The 18,642-nt window shown below is 36.9% G+C and overlaps 1 protein-coding gene and 1 long non-coding RNA gene across 5 annotated transcripts in view; one reads left to right on the top strand and one right to left on the bottom strand.

Annotated features, from left to right (window-relative positions):
• ZNRF2 (zinc and ring finger 2) overlaps positions 1 to 18,642 on the bottom strand; it is a 55,111-nt gene that overhangs the window by 22,796 nt on the left and 13,673 nt on the right. For 2 of the 4 annotated variants that reach the window (XR_010434545.1, XM_064672143.1), the window contains exon 2: positions 9,132 to 9,148. The exons of the other annotated variants lie outside the window; for them this stretch is intronic. Coding sequence is in view for 1 of the 2 variants with exons in the window: in XM_064672143.1 (XP_064528213.1) it covers positions 9,132 to 9,148 (17 nt within the window). In the remaining variant the exon portion in view is untranslated. The remainder of the gene's footprint in view (positions 1 to 9,131; positions 9,149 to 18,642) is intronic. 4 annotated transcript variants of the gene reach the window in all.
• LOC135422713 (uncharacterized) lies at positions 606 to 7,516 on the top strand. Its single transcript, XR_010434547.1, has 3 exons — positions 606 to 789; positions 1,179 to 1,274; positions 7,195 to 7,516. It is a non-coding gene; the product is annotated as an uncharacterized LOC135422713 (long non-coding RNA).

The raw sequence follows: 18,642 nt of genomic DNA, 5'->3' as shown, positions 1-18,642 counted from the left end.
AAAAAAATCCTGGAAGCTTTTCAGCTTTGACCTGATATTTCTTACAGGAATATAATTCCCTTGATTTCAAAAGATCTCAAAATGGACCATTTTTTCCGGAAATTATTCTGTTGCCAATTGCAAACATGTCAGCACCTCTGGAATGCAAACTTTCCCAACAACCCTAAGAACAGTTTAGGATAGGAGCAAGAGGATAATATGACTAGTAAAACAGACATTAGAAATGTGTAGAGGACACAGCCATGAAAATCTGAACTTGGGCAAGACCTCTGAATTAACATGTCTGTTTTTACCAGGAATTGCACTGAAACTTTAACCAAGGATCTCAGTTTTACATCTCATCATACAAGCAGCAGCATCTTTTACCAGGCTGGGGCACTGGAAAAACATTAACTCAGGGGTGTTGCCTCACTTACTGAATCACTAATATTTCCTGTAGCACTGATTTTGTTTGACTCTCTCATCCTAGCCAAGCATGACTTGTTGAGCTTTTGAGGTCACAGCCTCAGGCAACATGGGGTAAAGAATAACCAAGACAATCTGGATTGTGATGCAACTGCATAACAGTCTATGACAAAAGTGCTTAATATCTAAATTTATGTCATTGCCAAAGACAGCAGTCTTCCAGTTAAAGGACAAGATCAGCTGGACAAGATTTACAGTCCACAGAAAAGTCTGAGAAAAGCCTGATTGATTTTGATCCGCTGAATAATTAACACACAAGTGAGAGACAAAAAGCCACCAACAGGGGTCTTGATCCACAACAGTTGTTAAGGAGCATCCTTACAGGTAGGTTGCCCAATAGGACAACATTCGGCAAAAACATCTAATCTATGTCCACACTCAGTGCACAAGCACAACTTTTTCTCTCATGCTGTTGAAAATAACGATGCAAGCCTGTATAAAAGGCCACTGCACCTTCCAGCAACGTGCCCGTCCGGGCCTGCTCCCACATGTTTTAGTTTGTTGCCCCTTACTTCTGTACTTTTAACCTTGGGAGTCCACAGTGAACCGAGTCAGTCAAGGATGACAAGAAACTTGATGCTGCACTTTCAAGTTACTGATGCCTGAGAATTTTCATCTTTACTGTTAATTATTATGCAACAACTAATCTGAAGCATTAGCACTTGATAGAAGTACTGCACCTCCTTTATCAAGACAATGATTTATTCCTTTAGTGCAGCTAATAGGAAGCAAGTCAAAGAGGACAGCTGGTCATAACCATAAGGAACTCAGGGCAGCAGCTGAACATGTACTGGAAGCCATTTCCTGAGGTAAAGTACAGTTCTGATTCCTCCCATTTTAGTCATAAGCCATTCATATCTATTTCTTCCTTGTGTCAATCTTACACTTCAGTTTAAATACTGCTCTTCTCTCCATATTTTTAATCCTCCTCCCCCAACCCACATCTTTACAAACAATAGTTACAAACAGGTTAGTAAGCATACAACAGCCAAACACATCTTTTGGAAAAAAAACCAAACAAAAAATTTGAAAGGACTAATTTACTTGTAGAAAGCTTTATCTGTGACATTTCAGCTACTGTGTAGCCTCCTTCCCTGAGGATGCATCTCAACATGACTAAAATTGAAATTAGTATCTCAGTCCTCTGAACACCCAAACCTCCCATTACTGTTTTGTTATGGGTTTCCTCAAAAACTGACCACGGGTAAATTTTCTCTCCATCTTTATCAGCCTAATGCAGCTGATTACCAGGCTTTGACTAGACCTAAGTCCCATGCATTACTCTCATTTATAATTGACAACGTAGTTTGATGTGAAAAAGCTGGTAACTTCCTTCTGTGCTGCAGACAGAGTCCTGCTGTGACAGAAGGGAGTATTTGCATTAGAGCAAGTTAACATTTATGTTCATGGCTAGTTAAGCATGGAGACAGTCATTAACAGGTTCCCTCTGCTTTCTGGACAGAACTCTTCTAGTTTATTCCCAGGGTCATCAACACACGTAATTGGGAGTGACAAGGGGCAACGACAACCACCAACAGGTCCTTAGAACCACTGCTAAAGTTAACAGTGTTATTAATAAAGAACATACATCCTGCATTCTATCAATATAGTAAATATTTTATCGATACATTATCTTGTGGCTTGTCCTGTGTCAAAGGAGGATCTGAAGGTAATGGTTAAACAACTACAAATATCCTCCTGACACAGCAAGTCTGGGATACCTGACTGCTGTAGCTCTACTCAGCATGTGGAACTGAAGTAGCCAAAGAGTAGAGGACATCATACTTAACTAAGCCTTAAGGACAAATTAGCTGACAGGGGTAAAGGTATATTTGTGGAAAACATGTTTTTCCAGCGTCCAGAATCAGCTGCATGGCAAAGACTAGCATAATAGCAGAAAAAGAACCTTGGGGTCACAACACTTGCTGAAACATTTTTCAAATACAAGTGAAATCCGATTTCTCATTCTTTCACAATGTTCTGCTGCAATAACCAGCTCCTGGATTTAGCCATCTTTCCTAAAAGATGTATAGTGTATGTTTTGTGTGAAGGAAATAAATATTTCTAACTTGCTTAGTAACCCCAAAGAACAGATTATTCTGACTGCAGAGACAATATTTACTTTATTTTAAACTGTATTTGAAAAATATAAATAAGTGAAAAATCAACACTGTCCACAAGCCAGTTAAAGGTTCTTAAAAAAAAAGCTGGTATTTTCCCACATTTTCTCAAATCAGAAGGCAATAGTTTCACGACCCAGTTTACAATTAAGTACTTTGTAAGAACAAAGATTCTATTGTATCCTGCCCAGCAGGCTAACAACATTTATAGCCTATGTTTGTTACCATCAGTCTCACGGAACAATTCCAATAACTTAAAGAAAGTTTCACATGACTTTAACAATCAACAACAGGTCAGAAATAACTTGCACTCTACATGACTTGTTTTACTAGTTTTGTAGATAAACAATGCATGCACAGACATTTGGAAAACAAAGAGGAAGTAGTTATCAGATGAGGTACTATCACGTGAAGTGTCTTCTAAAAACTGTGACACTTAACTACTTGCTCACCCTATTTACAAGGAGAGCACAAGAGATAACGCACAGTTCTAGGTAAATATCCATCTCTTATGAAGGTGTCGGTTTCACAGTATTCCTTATGAAACCCAAGATGACAAACTGTCACCTTTGTATTAGTGTTGTCACTGTCAGCATATCACTGCAAAGCTGTCCTTCCTTCTACCATAGTAGAGAACACGCCAGTGATACAACCTAAGTCAGTTGAAGAACTGCCTCTCACCTCATTCACTACATACAGAAGTACAGCAGGAAAGAACTGAGCACCAAAACTGAGCAAACACACACTTCTAGCTGACTTTTCCAACTGCATCCTCAACAGGCAGGGAACCAAATTCTTACAGGCTCCCAGCATCTAGTTTCACAACCCTGACTACAATACTGAAAGTAACACATTACTTAAAACAAAACCAAAATCCTGGAAAAAAGTACAGTTACAAGAAATGGAGACAGAACAGAAAGCTGCAGTACAGTTACTAGAAAATCCCAAGGTGGCACAGAAAGTTTGAAATAATTAAACCTGCCTAAGTATCAGGACTTATATCAGAGGTGAATTCTGTCTTCTCATTCTCTCTTGCATACATCACTTTCTTGATAACATCACCATCTTTTGCAAGTGAACCTCTAGTTAGCCCAGAAATCCCATTTTCTCTCACATTCATCTACCAAACCTACGATTTCCTTCTCTGGCAGGCTTGGAAACTATCCACATGGACAGGTCAATGGGTGGCCACTCACTCTATCCGTACCAGTTTCAACCTGTTAGTGATACCTTACTGTGTTTGCCATGCTTTGCAAACATCAGGCCGCTTAACTTCCTGTTCAGTGCATAGTGGAGCAAACATAAAGCATCCAAATAACAAACTCCCTATAAATTTTTGCAAAATCATACTGGCACTTATTCTGGAATATCTAGTTTGTGGTGAAAAAAAAAAGAAGAGCTAAGAGCTTCCAGACAACACAGTGCAGTGTGTCACAGAATTGCACATGAAGGAAACATGTTAAAGCAGTATTAGACTTGCACAGAAGAATGGATGATTATTTCTGCCAATATTAAAGAGTTGTGGCAAGAAGTAAGCACAAATAAAACCTGCAACAACACAGAAGACTGAATCAGCCTGATCAGAGTAACCTTTCAGCAGAAAACATCAACTGGAACACTGCCAAAGCCAACCTAAAAGTATAATGAGAGCAGCTGCTCCTTTAAAATAATTATGCAATATATTAGTATTTTAAGTCTTTGTATCCTTTTGTTTTCAAATAAGATGGATAAATCTACTTTGTTTTGCATTTAAAGAAGTTATAAGAAAAGATAAATCCTTGCATCCACACACTTTCTCTAAGATGTATATCACAATAAAATGCCTGACAAATGTTACTTATATATTCACACTTCTTCTTTGGTACTTCGAAAAAGAGGTATAGACAATCTGGTAGCACAGCAATCAGTAAATATGATGGTATGAGGGTGGTATGCAAAATTACTGTCACACAAATAAAGCCTGCATAGTAATGCTAAAAGGAAACAACACAACACATTAAAAAAAAGTTCACTATTTCTTATGTGTTCAATAGACATGAAAAACAGGCAGCAACTGTGCTCAGTATAAAACACATGTTCACACCAGAAAGTGTGTGCCCTTCATCTTTTTCCCGTAGTCTGAAAAAAAACCAAGTTACTCTAATCTTTCCTCACAGGCCCTGATGTCTAAACCTTTTATTCCTCTTGTTGTCCTCTGGCCTCTCTCCAACCTTACTGTATTGCATTGCCAAGAACTGGGCAGAGCTCTCAGGCTAAGACTTCACAAGTCCTAAGCAGAAATTAATAGTTACCTATCATATCATTCCACTACACCTGGTGTTAGATAGCTATATAGACATCCATCTATACATAGAGATATCTCCTTTGTGTGTGTGTATGAGGGTAGGTACATTTTAAACAAATCAACAGGTGATTGGCTCATTCCTCTCATGTCCCACAACAACCCCTAAATCTTCAGCAGAACTGGTACTAGCCAAGTCCTGGGTTATAATAGTGTTAGATTTCTGCTTACCTTTAGTAATTCTCATTTGTCTTTTTTAATCAACTATGAACACTCTTCTAGCATGTTAAAAACAATGCTAGAATGCTAGCATGCTAAAAACAATGCTTCCACAAAAAAAAGCTGACTGAAAACAGACCCAAAGCAGACCACTGTGACACTTCATTCGAATTGCTCTCCTAGAGCAGCTGCAGGACTTTTTTCCCAACTATTTCAGCATCCACCTACTTTTTCACCTAGACCATGTTCCCTAAGTTGCCTAATAAGAATATAAAGCAAAATAGCATACACATTTTTTAAAAGGCAAAGTATAATGCCTCTACTTCTTCTGGTTCTTCATTTTCTATTCAATTGTATAGAAGACTATGAAGTGAGATCGTAGAACAGCAGAAAAATAAATGGAAATACTTCAAATTCTTGGTAAAGTAACAGTCCTGTTCAAGCCAAAATTCTGTTACTCCCTTCTGGAAAATAATTTGTAAAAATTAAAGAAGGAAAAAAAAAGAAGGTTCAGTAAAGACTACATGGTCTATAAGTTATAATGTACAGAATTCTGTCTTCTCATCAGAGAGCTGAAGTGGAAAGATAGAATGAATAATTCTGTAAGCTCAAAACCATGAAGCCTTGTACATGAAAGCATATTACTTTAACACAGCTCACATCTTACCCAGCAAGTTTACCCTAACCATCAAAGAGAATATGAAAATTATTTCATGGTAAATTCAAGAACAAAGAACTAACATTTAAAAAATGTCTAAGTTAGAAGGAAAAATAAAAAAGAGTATTACCAACTCCCAGGGAACCTTCTACAGGTGAATTTCTAGCTGCTGTAGCTGCCAATACAAGTGGCCACTCCAAAAAAATTTGCCATTTTATGTACAGAAGTTTTTTTGCTAAGGAAGAAAATGTCTTGGTGAAAAGATACATCAAGTTCTCTAGCTTCCATCCTTCCTTATGTTGTCAATTGTCTAAGCCATGAGAACATGCACCATCTGGAAAGACTTCTGGAGATGAAAAGAAATAAAGAAATACTTCCCTGAATTTAGGAAAGAATAGGAAATCAAATAGAGATGAGGAACAAAATACAAATGTTCTAAGCTCTGTCTTTTATAGAAAACTGAATCAGGATAAGCACAAATAATATCTTCTTCTCAGCTCTTACTGATTTGGGGCTCATGATCTGGGGCTCATCATCTGCTCATGATCTTCTTCCCCACTTTTGTACCGTAAAACTAAAGTAAACAAACTTGTGAATTCCTGGAGGGGAAAAAAAGTATTTTCTCTTGTATGTTCCAACTTAAAACTCCCACAGCATTCAGTGGGAAAGGGGGGATATATAAAGTGGGAAATAAAAACAAACCTGAAGTATTTTAATTAAGGAGCCCACAGAATAATTAGATAAAATATGTTAGGATAATAATTCATCTCCTGAGCAAAAAGTTATGATTGACAGTTATGATATAACTTCTTCAGCTCACTTCATCTTCATAATTGGGAAATTGAGATCTTCAGTAGGAATCACTGAAAAATAATACAGTATAGAATGAAGAAGAGAATTTGAACAAGACACATTATTTATTCATAAATGAAGCCTTTTTTCAACTGCACAATTTTGAGTGTCTAATATCAATGTAAAAGTAACATGTGATGATGATTATAATTGAGAGCTACACACTTTTAGAAACTGAATAAATACATCCATTAAAAGAGAGAAAAAAAGGCCCATTCTAAAATATCTTGCAAAACAGGAGATGAAATTACAGGTGGGAAAGACCCGTGGAAAGACTGATTTCAACTCAATACAGAAATAAGAAGAGCTGTTATTAGAGGAACAGCTTTCTAAGAGTGACATTTCAGACTGATGCAAGCACCCAGTGGGAGGAGGAAAAACCTTCTTAGCACCACCTGTGTTTGGGAGTGCCACCCCCCTACCTGGCCATCCCATCACCCACAGGGATCTGTAGTCAAGCTATATGAGAGGTTGCTCAAGTCCCCTTCACACAGCCCTAGAGTCTCTGCACTTTCAAACTGACAAGCACATAAACAAGAACAGTTTTTAAAGTGACTTGTAAGTTACTAATTCACTCTACTTTATTACCTTCATTTCAGACAGTCACACCCCTCCCATCACAGATCCACACCAGAAGTTTCTCAATGGACCAGAAGCAGCTGAAGACAGACAAGTGTGAATATAAGCCTATGCTGGGTGTTGCATTTGGCAGATTTAAAGGCAAGAGCAAGCATCAGTTTTCATGCAAAAAGGCTCCACCCACACCCTAAAACCAGATGATTTTAGCTTTTTGCTTACTATTCTCGAGAAGTATATTTTCAACTAGCAACCAAAAACTCAACTTAACAACAAGACTTTCCACAGAAGAATACCATTCATTTCCATTGCATCTTTCCCAAGGGAGGGGAGCAGGGGAGAGAACCCAAGGGAACACACTTCCTCTCTCTCTTTTATGTGGGTGTGATGAGTCTCTTTCAAAATGACTCAGGGGCAACAAAGATGCTTTTCCTCTTTCTCATGTCTGTTCATTGCAGATCTTCTGCAAGCAGAGATAAGAGCAAAGTCCCCTTCCAGTCACACCGGCAGAGTAATATCAGTAGTACGGGAAGAAACTAATCCTGTCACCAATTTAGAGGCTTCTGTACACAAGTGGGGGCTCTTGCCACTGCAGTGAAATCTTATGGACCTGAGCTGTTGTCTGAATATGCAGCTCAGCCAGGGGTGATACATTTTGGAGCCAAATTGACTATCTTATTAAGAAAACAAGTAGCCAGAAAGCATAGTCAACAGTTTGCGGCACAAAAGTATTTTATTTACACACAGCAGACAAGATCAACCTGTCAAACAAGCTCAGTTCTTGCATTACCAGATGATGACAACTCACCGCAGGCCAGCTTGGAGGTCTGAAAACTTTATGCAAATGAAATGCCTGGAAACTCTTACTTCAGAGATATCCCATACTCCTATTGCTTTTTTCCTCATAACTCACCCATCACAGTTCAAGGAGGAAGAATTCTCTCTCATTCCCCATCTCTCCTGAACCTATACACTTGTTTTTTTTTCTTTCTTCCTTAATTTTGCTACTCCCTCAATTTTCTCTTATTGCCCAGAGCAACATTTTCCTCAAACACCTGAAAAAGGTCTTTCATCATTTCACAATGCAAGTTGAGGAAGACACAAAGGACAGCTGTGTTCTACTGCCAGAAGAAGGCACTTCCTGAGTAACTGAGTAATTTGGCAAGACAACTACAAATTTTTAAGTGCAGGGTACCAGTTTGTCTACACTCCCCTGCCCTACTTTGCACTGTCAATAAAGTCACTACTTTCAAAAACATACTAGGGTTAAAGAAAGAGTTTCCATTAGAAATCACATAATTTAAAAGAGAATATAGGAAGAGCTGCTCCAAGATCAGAAGCAATAATCCTAGTTTTTCAAAATGCAAAGACGTAAATATCTTGAAAACTTGTGCTGTACATCGCAACAAATCTGATCAAAATTACACGAAGCACGATAAGAGAGGAGAGAGTGGCTATACCATGCTGAGAATATATTTAATGATAGCTAAAAGGGAAGAGGTATGATGTGAAAATGGCTGAATAATGGTTAACAAGGATGACTAAACTGAACACGTGAAACAGAGCATCTTGTTGGACGCAGAGAAGTCTTCTGAGCAAACTGGCAAAAACGCATACGAGGTCTTATGAAAAAAAGAAATGGGAGAGACAAAGTAAACACTGCACTTGAAACGCAGCAGACAGGAACAAAGGAGCAAGCCCCAGGAGAAGGCAGCATCTTAGAAGACAGCACAGATAATGATGCTGCTTGAAAGCATGCAGAAGACAAAGTCTCTCGGAGAATCTGAGAACTATCACTCTACTACACAAACAAGACGATAATGGAGACCTGAGAAAGCACAGCATTTACAGACAATTGGTCTGTTGTCTACAAAGTTTTTACCAAAGTAAGTGAGGGCAAAAAAAATAAGTCCTCACTAAGGCAAAACTTTGTAAAGTCTGATTTAGTTGAAATACTTACCAATAACCTACTTGTTCCTGCAGAAATAGAGGTAGCAGTGGCAAAAAAAAAAAAAGGGGAAAACCAATCAATGACAAAAAAGTCAGAGTACAAAATAGAAGAGATTACATCTGGGAAGAATATATGCAAGTAAAAACTTAAATTAGTATGTGGGATGTTCCCAGGAGTGTATTTATTAATTCTAAACATAATAATGATTCATTTTTTGACAGCATTATTAAATTATATACCAAAAATACTTATCATTACATTTGTTACTCAGTATAACATAAAAATTTTATCTATTAAAAGTACAGTTTCAAGAAAGTCAAGGACAAATGTTTCAATGTATATTTGTTTTCTTGTGCTTTTCATCTCATTTTTTAATCACACATACCAGAATTTTTATTACCTAAGCACAACAGCAGAATTTCCTGTATTATTATATTCTATATTTTCTCTCTAACTCTCCACAATACCAGTCCTCTACAGGAGACACCAATTTCTTAATTCAGCAGGGAAACTTCTAACCTGTGGACTCATTTACTTTCATTCACTTGAAATTGGTGAGAGTAGAGTAGGTATGGTTGTTTCTTTGTTTATTTGGATTTGTTGGAGGGGTTTTTTTGTTTGGGTTGGGTTTTTCCCAGGGTAAAAGTATGGCTTATTAGAACTGAGCTTATTAGAAAAGTCCAGGCTGAAAAATACCATTCATCCTTAGCACAAAGGAATTTTGTTTCAGGATTAAATTTTTATTTTAAAGTACTGACGTCTCTGCTTACCATAAAGCAGCCTTTTGTTTTTAAATGGAAAATTCAACTAGGAGAATTTCACTCTGCATTGACCGCCCTATTCTTCAAATGTGGAAAATATTTACCTTAGTGTATGGACTACTGCCGAAACTAGGGTGTTGGAATAAACCAGCCTTTTAACATAATTAAAGAGAATATTATAAAATGAGGAAAGGTCTAAGGGTTGGTTACAGAACACGTAATTTCAAAAGTGTACACTGGAATTATACCATTAAATCCCTCAGTATTAATGTAATTTAAGTGTTTAACATGAATTATATACAAATTTTGATAAAATGTGAGAGCAGTTTCTGGAGTTTGAATGACACACATTTATGTAATATAATTACTAGTTTTGCAAAAGTTCCTCTAATACAGAACCTTTTAAGAACATTTGTGGATGTACCATCATGAAGAAAAGACACAAAATGCCTAATAAGAGGAACAGTAAAGAAGATGCATAATTAGTTCAGAAGAAGATAGAACTGAAGTCAGAGACACAATCCCCCAAACAAGTTTTCTTAACTATTGTCAATAAAAGCTGAAGAAAATCAAGCTATTGACTTACATGCTTTAAACATATAAATCATGACATATTTGTCTTTATTTTACTCTTTTACCTCTATTAAGCAAGTACATAGCACCCATACCATATTCTGCAAAATCTTCCAGAACATCCATAAATCACAAACCAACGCAACTTTCAAATGACATGCTGCATCATTCCTACCACAGCAATTAAGTGGTAGGAATGTAATTACCAATGTAATTCTCACCTTTTCATGTGTAAGATGTCACTGTTTGAGCAAACTGTTAAGAAATATTTTCTGTATCACTCACGTATTAAATAACCTTTGTAAAGAATGCTACTAAGCATTTTCTATTTTTTGCTGTTTGCCACTGCTGCGTTGGTCTATCTGTCAAACTGTTGACAAATTTGATTAGTTACCTATTTTAAACATCTATGCTTAGAAGAGAAACATCTAGTTTACATTAACTAGATCATGCTAATAAGATGCGTACATGCATTGCATATACACACACACAGAGCATAACAGACTGTAAATAAGTTTTAACAGGGATGTACAGTTGTAAAAAATTAGACTAAATGGTATTTTGACTTTTCAGCAGTTTGAAAAATGACATCTTAAATGCTTTTACTTATCTAATTACAGACTTTATGTAAAATATTATATGCTTTCATTGCTTTACTCATCCATAAGGCTACTGAAGGTAAGAGAACCTGCAGCTATTTAAGAAGTATGTTTTGTTCTTCCCTGTTCAAACACAATCACGATTTGTTTTGTGATATACATATATATAAGAAATACTCATAAAAAAAAATGAGACACTGTCTCGAGTTTGAATACCGAGACAGCCTGCAACTGCAACATGCTAATAAATTATATTTTAAGAAGAAAAGGTGTTGGGGTTTGTTTGGGTTTTGCGATTTTTGTTTTGGGTTTTTTAGTGACTATGATTGCTCCTATTTCAGGAATGTCCTTATTAAATCAGTATCACAGCATGCCACATGCTGCAAATATATTTGTGCGCATATATGTATTAGTCCCTCCCCCAAAGAGCTTACACTCCAAAATAGACACGGAAAGGCAATGGTTACAATGGGAACAATGTCACCATTATATACTTTAGAAAGGCAGTAAGACTCGCCCTGCTTTACACAGAAAGTCAAACAATTCTCCTAAGTCTCTAGGTGTCACTTTATATAAAAATGCTTATTTGCCTACAATGACATTGAGAAAGGGGCACAGAAAAAGTAAATCATGACCTAAATTTGCTCTGCTTTTCCATGTGGCACTGCCTTCTTAACCAGAGCCTTACCTAATGAGTTAGCAAGGCTCTACCACAGATCCCTAAATCCAGTGACTGTGCAGTTAAAACATCTATAATAAAATGCTCAATGAAAAGAGCATTCTGGGTTTTGCAGCATAAAGAATGCCAGAGTTTGAGCCTGCACTCCCCCCCAACTTATTTATATGTTCATCCCTTCACCTTCTTAGCCGGCCTGCCAGGAGTATATACAACAATTCAGAGACTGACAGGAGCAAAGCAGCAGCCAGAGGGCAATGACCAATAAGTTGCATTTAAGTAAACCCTTACATGATATAAACAAAACAAACCAAACAAAAAAATACCCACACCAAAAGACTGTGCACTTCTAGAAAAAGATACAATCAAATGAAGGATGCACCCCAAATATGTACTATATACCTACTTCAGCAGTAAAAACCTTACTTGAGAAAATAAAACTTCTATGATGCATGTTAAATAACCCAACACCTAGCCCTCCTCAAACAATAAGGATTTAATTCTGTTTAGACTCCAGTTTTTTTAAAGTGCAAAGCACTCATTAAAAAATAATTTATAAATCTTTTATCACTTCATACATCTAAAGTCCTGAGATGACACTACTCAGGACTATTACTACTACTACTAACCAAATATCACAATTATTAGAGACACAGATTTATATGTATTTTCCCATAGTAGCTTTTCATTCTAGGTTGAAAAAAAATTACAAATTTCCAAAATCTTCTGTGAAGAAAACTATCATTTTCAAAAGGCACTTGCAGTTAAGCTAACCATTGTCCAAACAAGAAAGATTTTATACTGCTAAGTATTTGGGGAATGAATTGTCACATTGTTACTTTTCACAAACCAGGTTTTAAGAATTAACAATTACCATAATTTATAGGCATTTTGTTGTTTCAAATTAGATCTCCTCCTTTATCTAAGAGGAACATTAGTCCCTCAAAAAGACTCCTGTTTCAGTAGATAGAAGATTTACTTTAAATGTCTTATAAAAGTCCCCATGATGCTCTTGAAGGATAAATCTCTCACACTTAAACCCCGTTGCCAGTTTTCTAAGAAGGCTTTCTTATTTTGGAGTTTAGGAGAGGTCAAAGGATCTCTTTCCCTCGTGGACACCAGCTTAAAATCCCCTCAGAAGAAGCCCTCAGAAGGCAGGTAAGTCCACTGCACACAGATGAGTGCAGTAACAGCAACTGTGATAAATTTCACAGCATGACCACCAATAAAACAGCAAGATTAAGCCAGCTCTGGTGAAAAGACAGACCTATTTCTGCTCTTCCAGAGCAAACTCTATCCATATTAAAGAGTTCTGAGAAGTAAGCCATAGGCAAGTAAAGGACAGTCTCTGCCTCCAGGCTTTGATGTTTTATCTTTGCAACCTTTTTAAAACTTGCCTTTAACTATCATTTTCAAAAACACCTAATAAAAGCTTCTAAGGGAAGCCTGGTATTGCTGTTGGTCATCACAAAAGCACACTTTTCCTCTCTCTCTCAGAGGTCTTGCCATACCTGTCCTTTACAGCTGTTATATCAAATCAGATATTATTAAACTGGGAGATGTGTCAATAAGAGAAACCAACTTTTATGTTTTTTTTTCTTTGAGATGAAGCAATACTCAATACAATTCCTGACTCTGGGCAACGAGAATGCCACTTAAATCACTAACTTATGTCTTTGCTTTCCAGAAGTGTGTAGACATTGTACCATTCATTCTATTAATCCTATAATCTACAACAACAGTTTCTGGTTTGGAAGACATCTTTGCAGGGCAGTGGGCAGGCTACAGAAAACTAACAGCTCCCTAATCCTTCAGGGAGTTCTTCCAGCTCTAGGTTGAAAAACAAGTGAATGCTGAACTTCTTTTGTGAACAAGAAGACTTCAGCCTGACACACTGTCAGGTACTCTGCAAAAATGTGGTGGGACAGATTGAAATTCTGCTCCTGGTGTAAAACTAGTCCTTAGTTAAACTCTACTAAAAATGTCCAGAAGCTGGCCTAAAAGGGAAAAATAGATGCAGTTGTAAGGGTTATGTCATACACATGGGAATAAAGTTATTTTATACTGAGAATACATTTTTGGGTAGAAGTCAACATAAACATGAAAATTGTCCTTCTTCACTATTGTGTAAGTAGGACAATTTTTATTGACACATTCAAAACAATACTGAAAATTAAGCTCTTAATTAAGGAAGGGCGTTCACAGCACTTAACATCTACACAATGACTTCCAGAAGAAAAATAAAAACTTCAACTCATTACCCAGATTTCTACCTGCAACAAAATTCATACGGGTTGCACTAAAACTTGAGACAGACTGCTCTTGTTACACTTTCACCCTCTAGAATGATACAGTGACAGCTTCAAGGGGAAAAGCCAAATCAAATGTTTCAGACACACTTGTGTCAATGCAGCATGTTTCTAACCTACAACATAGGCAGGATCATAAATCCTGCAGTATGCTATTGTTAGTCTTGGTCTAGGCTGGTATGTCAAGAAGTTGAGGGTAGTACCATCTAGAAATAAAACAGCAAGCCTTCTGGAATCAATTCCAAGTACTAAAAGAACAATACGGTATTCCAATCTATTAGTACTCTGGCAAGAAGCTACACAAAACTGAATCTTTAAAACCAATTTAAACAAAAACTCTGATCTCAAATGTATTAATACGGACAGCTACAAAGCTGCCTTTCTTTCATAGACAAATGGCTTGCACACAAGCAAGTTATAAAAGATATAGGAACGTCTTCTAAAGTACCAGTTATGACAACTTCTATTACCAATTCCTACTCCCACAGGGACAGTTTTACAGGAAAAAAAACTAAAGTGAGGCAAGGAAAAAAAAACCTTTAAACTACTAGCTTTTGTCTTGCACTGGGTAATCTGTTAAAGTAGGCTTTAAATTTATTTAACTGTAAATGCACATGGTGGGTTCCATCCCCAACCAAGGAAACACGAACAGCATTTCATTCACTGTCCAATCTCCACGTTTCTGTAACTACCCAGGGGGAATAAGCTGTCCTTATACCAAACTTAAGAAATCAGAACACCAGGGAAATAACTTCCTGAATGTGATTTCAACAAAAACCTTTGACATATAAATAAAATCATGTTACGTATCATCTTTCAAACGAAGCAGGTTTAAGGGGAGGAAAAAAAAAACAATATTGAAAGGTGGAATGCAACCCTGGAAATCACCCAACAACTTGCCACACTTCCCAGATATATGGCAGAGGTCCAACCTAAACAAAGCAAAGTTACCCATGTTAGGGACAAGTGGTTGGGAAACACATCTTTTCCAGGACACAGAGAAAACTCTAACACTAATTTTTGTTAAATGATACATTTCCATTTTTCATTTAGAAAATGTACTCCTACAATTGAAATAGCAAAATCAGTTTATTTTCTTTTCCTCATGAATTTCACTTTATTTCTTCCAGTAGGGAGGGAGTGCAAGAAATGCACATGGGTTCCTTTTTCATTTGTTTAGTAGAAAAATTAATAAAGTTGCCAATGTTCTTATAGAAGCTGGTATATGGTACGTTAGTATACTGAAAGATCTTCAGCATAAAAAGGAATTACTATTTACTTAGGATTCCTACCTCCAAGGAAAATCCTGCAAGACATTTGTGAAAAGGTAACAGTAAGTAGGAAAAAAAGCACATACTATCTTAAATAAACTGAAGTTAACAATATTAAAAAAAATATTCAAAGTGCATAGCTCTTTGCAGCAGAGTCATTAAAAAAAAAGGAAAAAGGTCACTAAAGTATTTACAAAACTTTGTTTTCACACATGAATCAAAGTATTACTGTGTTTTCCATCTTGGTTTTGAAAGCCATTAAGTGAAATTAATTATTTACATGTTTTGTTCTTTTTCCTCCACACAAAAGATGGATCTTCTCTTGTTAGCTCAACATTACTGGATGCAAAACTATCCCTTTTCAAAAGAATATCACCTTGTAGATTTTATCTTTTTATCAAGAAAAACTAATGTTATTTCAAAAGGTTAATCTTTGTTATCTTTCAGTGAGCCTCCTATTACTCAAGGCACCTTTCTAATACTAACTCAAAACTTATCAGAAGTTTCTCCAGATTTTAAACATATAAGATCAAATACTTTAATCACCTCATTTAAAAAAGGCAGTGTCACATAGTGTAAAAGAAAAGTGAACAGACAGTGTGAGAACAGAAAGGATCTGCATAGCTTGCTTTTTCTTTTTCTACTTCCACTTACTGTAAAGAACCAAGCAGGGAAGTCAAGCTGAAACTACAAGCCTAACAAAACTTTAGCAGAAAATGAGAACTAGCTCCAGAAAGTCCTTAAACCACATGAAAAATAAACAACAGATATGAAACTAAGAATAAGGAAGCTAGCTTATCACCATTTTGGAAAGCTGTGACAAGAGATCTATTTTCTAAGATAAAAATGAGCAAACATGAAGATTGAACTTCTGAAACCTAAATAAGATTTTCTAAAAAAAAAAAAAAAAAAAAAGGCAACACAGAGGAACTGCAGGCCTATGAGTCAGACTTAGAAAGAATTACAAAGAGCCAGGGAAGTGTATCTGGTCTACTCTCAAGGCTATGAAAGCTGTTTTCTGTACCACAAGGTACTGGGGCAAATGAGAGCCTATCACAAACTCTTGGTCTTTTAAATACAGTTCAGTAGGCTAACCAGAAAGCTTTGGGCCAGCATGGTAGGTACAATTCTGTAATTGCCGCGGTTTACCTGCGGGCTATCGATAGCCGGGGCGGCGGGAGCACCTGGACGGGAGTGGCAGCGGGACGAGGCTCCGCCTGAGCTGTCCAGGGCGCGGGTGCTGAACAGGTTCTGCCGGGGGAGGGACTCCCCTGGGGCGCCGGCTTCTCCTCTCCTTGGCTCCTCTCGACGGAGGGTGTATTCAACCCCGAACAATTTATCCTTGATTACTAGTCTTTTGTTAATCCTGCTATTAAGTGCAGTTAGCCAAATACCACAACAGTGACACAAACATATATGAGGTCTGTCTTCTCCAGCCAGGCCAGAATCAAGCCCTTTCAATGGTTTTTACTCTAGGCCTTTGGGCAAGATTCATGGCTCAAGAGCACAAAGATAAAAATTTCAGTTTGTGTACCAGGATGATGAGGTATATGCAAATGCAAAAACCCCCTGAAATTCCCCTCTGTTAATACAGCACCAGTGCCAATTTGTATAAACAGTCACAATGGTACTTTTGTCTGTGTTACGGAAAGGTTTTTCGCAGCCCAAACAGCTGCTTTGAGTTTTAAAGAATAATTGCTTCTGGCTTTCTTGTTTATACAAGAAGCAGCAGCTTCAAGTTTACTAGCTAACAGAAACAATAACACTAGATCACTCTCTACACAAGTCTGTTTTTAATGAATTCTCTTACCAACCTATCCTCCTGAATCTGGCTAGGCATGCAGCCACTGATAGAAACAAGCAACTTAAGTTTTTAAAGACAGTTACTTTATAGTTCAATGATGTTTTCTTCATTACCATCCTGGTCCTTTTCTGTCAGACACATAGCAAACTGGGGCTTTCTACAAACCTAATTCAAAGTAGGTGGACAAAAAAAATGAGAGATACTGAACTCTTAACAGTGCAATAAATGCCCTTTCACTTACATTTCCAAGTTATATACCTCAATGAAATTGTATATAATAGCTAGAAAGAGTCACATACAATTAAAAAGGAAAAAAGAACCCTTTATGCTTGTAATGAAGAAAGAGCTACTTGTTAATAAAAATGCATCAAATGCAAATTTCTGCATTCAAAACTGGGAATCAGTTGTGAAACACTAAGAGTAATTTGTTCATTAGGAATTTTTCCAATGGCAAAATTAGTTGTCAAAATAAAATACCTGAGGAAATAAATGGTTTTCCATTAAGAAAATAACAAAGAATAGACAAACATCATCACTCGGAATGGGCTAAACATAGCTGATCCTGCATTCCAGTGCCAGGAAGGAACTGTTAAGCCCAAGTTCTCTTCAAGTGCTAAGAACATCAACAAGGAAGCTTTTGCCCACGCATCACTCATTAGAGTTAAATCTGTTTTTGTAACCCTTTTTGGGTAAAATTTTGGGGGGAAAGTCATTCTATGCCTACTAACTTAAAAATAACCATGAAAATAATTTAAAAAGTCAAATGGCTTTCCGACACACTCTGTAAGAAAGGAACATGCAATGTTTAAGTATTGCATACAACAATAACACTTGTATCTTTCCTCTGTATTTACCTCTCTATGGACAAGTACTTGTGGTGATATTCCTACTCCTCAGTTATTGCCATAGCATTTACTGACTTTCAAAGATAGGAAAGCACCATTAAAATTTGTTTGCAGTTTGTAGCCTTCTGCAGAGAGCTACAAATCTAACAATTTAAGGATCTGAATACTGAGATTACAGAAAGAGCTCCTTCCCTTCAGAAGAGGGAGGAATCCTAGTCAGTTATAGATGACAATTCCAGACAAGTGGGATTCTGCTCTTCAAGGCAGATTTGTGAGTATATCAAAAATTCTGCACGTGTAAGATTCACTGACTTGAGTAAAGCTGTCTTCAAGGTGTTTTAGCTGTACCAGTAGCTTAAAAACATCATACCTAGTACATTTATCATCACCTCCTGAAGGAGCACAAGGCTAAATATGTCAGAGAGAAACTACGGGAGGAAAAATGTAAGAAAAATAAGGTACTGTCTTGAGGCTTTTCTTCCTTTCCTATTTCTATATGAAATTTCACGTCTGAAATCAAATTGCAAGCGTGTAATTTTGCAAATTTACAAATCCTTAAAGCATAAACAGGAAACCAATAGGATTAAAATTTAATACGTTGACATTTAAGTTCCAGGCTTTAATGCCTTGTGCTATATGTACAGCATATTTACATGGTTAGATCTTTGGGGAAGCAAGTGTA

The sequence above is a fragment of the Pseudopipra pipra genome, chromosome 1 (assembly GCF_036250125.1).
Source record: "Pseudopipra pipra isolate bDixPip1 chromosome 1, bDixPip1.hap1, whole genome shotgun sequence".
NCBI lineage: Eukaryota > Metazoa > Chordata > Aves > Passeriformes > Pipridae > Pseudopipra > Pseudopipra pipra.
The sequence above is the reverse complement of the archived record's forward strand: the minus strand, read 5'-3'. Positions and strand labels throughout refer to the sequence as shown.